This window comes from Argentina silus (genome assembly GCF_951799395.1).
Source record: "Argentina silus genome assembly, chromosome: 16".
In the NCBI taxonomy this organism is placed as follows: domain Eukaryota; kingdom Metazoa; phylum Chordata; class Actinopteri; order Argentiniformes; family Argentinidae; genus Argentina; species Argentina silus.
Window position 1 is genome coordinate 727563 of NC_139670.1, and position 3027 is coordinate 730589.

General features: G+C 54.9%; 1 protein-coding gene across 1 annotated transcript in view; it reads left to right on the plus strand.

Moving 5' to 3' along the window:
* The window catches only part of LOC310817336 (potassium voltage-gated channel subfamily A member 7-like), a gene marked incomplete at both ends in the record, with an annotated part of 6192 nt that extends 5559 nt beyond the window's left edge, over positions 1-633 (plus strand). The window contains one exon of the mRNA XM_083687876.1: positions 1-633. This exon is cut by the window's left edge and continues 243 nt beyond it. Coding sequence (XP_083544002.1) covers positions 1-633 — 633 coding nt within the window.
* Between the last annotated feature and the right edge of the window lie 2394 nt (positions 634-3027).

Here is a 3027-nt window from a genome sequence, read left to right on the forward strand (position 1 = left end):
AAGGACAACAAGGCCGAGGCTCCGGGGATGTCGCTGGCCATCATCCGGGTGATCCGGTTGGTCCGCGTCTTTCGTATCTTCAAGCTCTCCCGCCACTCCAAGGGCCTCCAGATCCTGGGCCAGACGCTGAGGGCCAGCCTGCGGGAGCTCGCCCTGCTCATCTTCTTCCTCTTCATCGGGGTCATCCTCTTCTCCAGCGCCATCTACTTTGCCGAGGCGGACCACAAGGACACGTCCTTCGTCAGCATCCCGCACGCCTTCTGGTGGGCCGTGGTCACCATGACGACGGTGGGGTACGGGGACATGTACCCGGAGACGGTGTGGGGGAAGCTGGTGGGGTCCATGTGCGCCATCGCCGGCGTGCTCACCATCTCGCTGCCCGTGCCCGTCATCGTCTCCAACTTCAGCTACTTCTACCACCGCGAGACGGAGTGCGAGGACCAGACAGAGTACACGCACGTCAAGACCTCGCTGTGGAAGGGGGGGGAGGAGGGGGAGTGGGGGGAGGAGGAAGGGGAGGAGGGGGACTACTACGCCATAGAGGGGATCTGTAACCCCCTGAACGGGACCCTGTTGGGGGGGCTGTGCGCGGGGGGGCAGGTGTATAGAGAGCCCCTGGTCACACAGGTGTGACACAGACAGACAGGTGTGACAGACACACAGACAGATGTGACAGACAGACAGGTGGCGCTGATCGAGAGAGAGAGAGAGAAAGAGAGAGAGTGACAATGTCTTAATGCAATAGAAACTGACAGTGGTTTTACTAGTGGTTTAGTGGTGAAGTGAAAGCAGCAGCTGACCACCGTGTGAGTGTCTGCTCTGGTTCTGACGGTGCACTTCCTACTAGCACCAGCAGGGGGAGACACAACTGAACAGTAACTCTCTACCTTACACAGAACTCAGAGAAACAGAGAAATGACCTGTACTGTAGGGTTGGAGTGGAGGCTGGTGGAGGTAGAAATCAGGGGAAGATTTCTCACTGCTGTCACCTCTACAGTTAAAGAGAAGGAGTGAAAGGCTTATTATTTTCCATGGTCATCAGTTATACTGTTTATTACACAATGAGTTGTGAATGACTGATGGTAAGATTAGCTTGTGTGTCCTTTGAAATGGAACAGAATCCTCAATATAATCTCAAACTGACGCCCTGCTCCTTTAATGACCCTCCAGCCGTCTCAGACCTCTACAGCTGCTGTGTGGTTTGGTGTTTTCTTCTTCAACCTTTATTTGAGCTCCTGCACTCCTACTCCTCCTACCGGCCCAGACCCGTCCTCCTACCGGCCCAGACCCGTCCTCCTACCGGCCCAGACCCGTCCTCCTACCCGTCCAGAGACAGACCCGTCCTCCTACCGGCCCAGACCCGTCCTCCTACTCGTCCAGACCCGTCCTCCTACCGGCCCAGACCCGGTCCAGAGACAGACCCGTCCTCCTACCGGCCCAGACCCGTCGTCCTACCGGCCCAGACCCGTCCTCCTACCCGTCCAGAGACAGACCCATCCTCCTACCCGTCCAGAGACAGACCCGTCCTCCTACCGGTCCAGAGACAGACCCGTCCTCCTACCGGCCCAGACCCGTCCTCCTACCCGTCCAGAGACAGACCTGTCCTCCTACCCGTCCAGAGACAGACCCGTCCTCCTGCCCGTCCAGAGACAGACCCGTCCTCCTGCCCGTCCAGAGACAGACCCGTCCTCCTGCCCGTCCAGAGACAGACCCGTCCTCCTACCCGTCCAGAGACAGACCCGTCCTCCTGCCCGTCCAGAACCAGACCCGTCCAGAGACAGACCCGTCCTCCTACCGGCCCAGAGACAGACCCGTCCTCCTGCTCGTCCAGAGACAGACCCGTCCAGAGACAGACCCGTCCAGAAAGAGACAGCATGTGACAGCGTCTCAGGTTGGAGCGTTGGTGTTTCCAGGCTGCAGCAGCTCCAGCAGGCAGCAGCAGGTTGTTATGTAATGGACAATTGTGTGTGTGTGTGTGTGTGTGTGTGTGTGTGTGTGTGTGTGTGTGTGTGTGTTTTTTTTTTTTTTACGTGATTGTGGGGGGACATGCAGCGTTCGGCCTGTAGAGGGAGCTACAGGACCGTGGCCAGGGTTGTGTCGGCGAGGTTTCGTTGCACACCTGTTGCAAATGAAGCCTCGTTGGCTAGTGCTTAAGATGTGTGTGCCTTTGTCATTTCAGTAGGTGAGCTGGGAACGGCGGCACGGGAGAGAGAGCGAGAGTCGAGAGTGACTTTTGACGAGGCTGGAAAGCCATCGAACTGTATTACCAGAGACTTTATGAATAAACGGGAGCAATCCCATACCGATACACTACGTCTGCCTCTGTGTACAAACGGACATTGTTACAGTGATCAATCTCTAGGCTCTGGAGGAGAGAGGAAACAGTTGTTGGTTGTTAAGGGCTGCATTTGTGAATGTGTTTTTAATAAAGATTCCATTTTGTTCATTTTCTTAACCGAGGCAGTGTGTCCATGTACTGTTCTTCCTAAGGGGTTTGGTGTTGGTAGATATTGATGATATACATATACATTTGCTCGCTGTTGCCCTGATAATGAACGACAGCAATAATAATCTAATATAATAAATAAATACTTTATTTACCATTGTTCCACTAGTCTGTACCTGCCACAAGGTAACCAGGTGGTAACATCAAATGCAGCTCAAATGGCATCATATTGCATGTGTGATGACTGTGGTTCCTGATCTGTCCAATAGAGGCCTCCTAAACTAGCATCAATCACAGACAGTAAGGATGCTGCATTCCAAACCAGCTCCTAGCCCCTCCCCCTAGCCTCTCCTGTAGATCAAACACATTACAAACGGACCTCCACCAGCCTTCCCTGAATCCCAAGAAGGGCCTAGGGCCTAGGGGCTAGGGGTTAGGGGCTAGGGGTTAGGGGCTAGTGGCAAAGGGCTAGGGGTTAGGGGTTAGGGGTTAGGGGCTAGTGGCAAAGGGCTAGGGGTTAGGGGCTAGGGACTAGGTCCTAGGGGCTAGGAAGGAGAGGTTAGGTCCTAGGGTCTGATTTG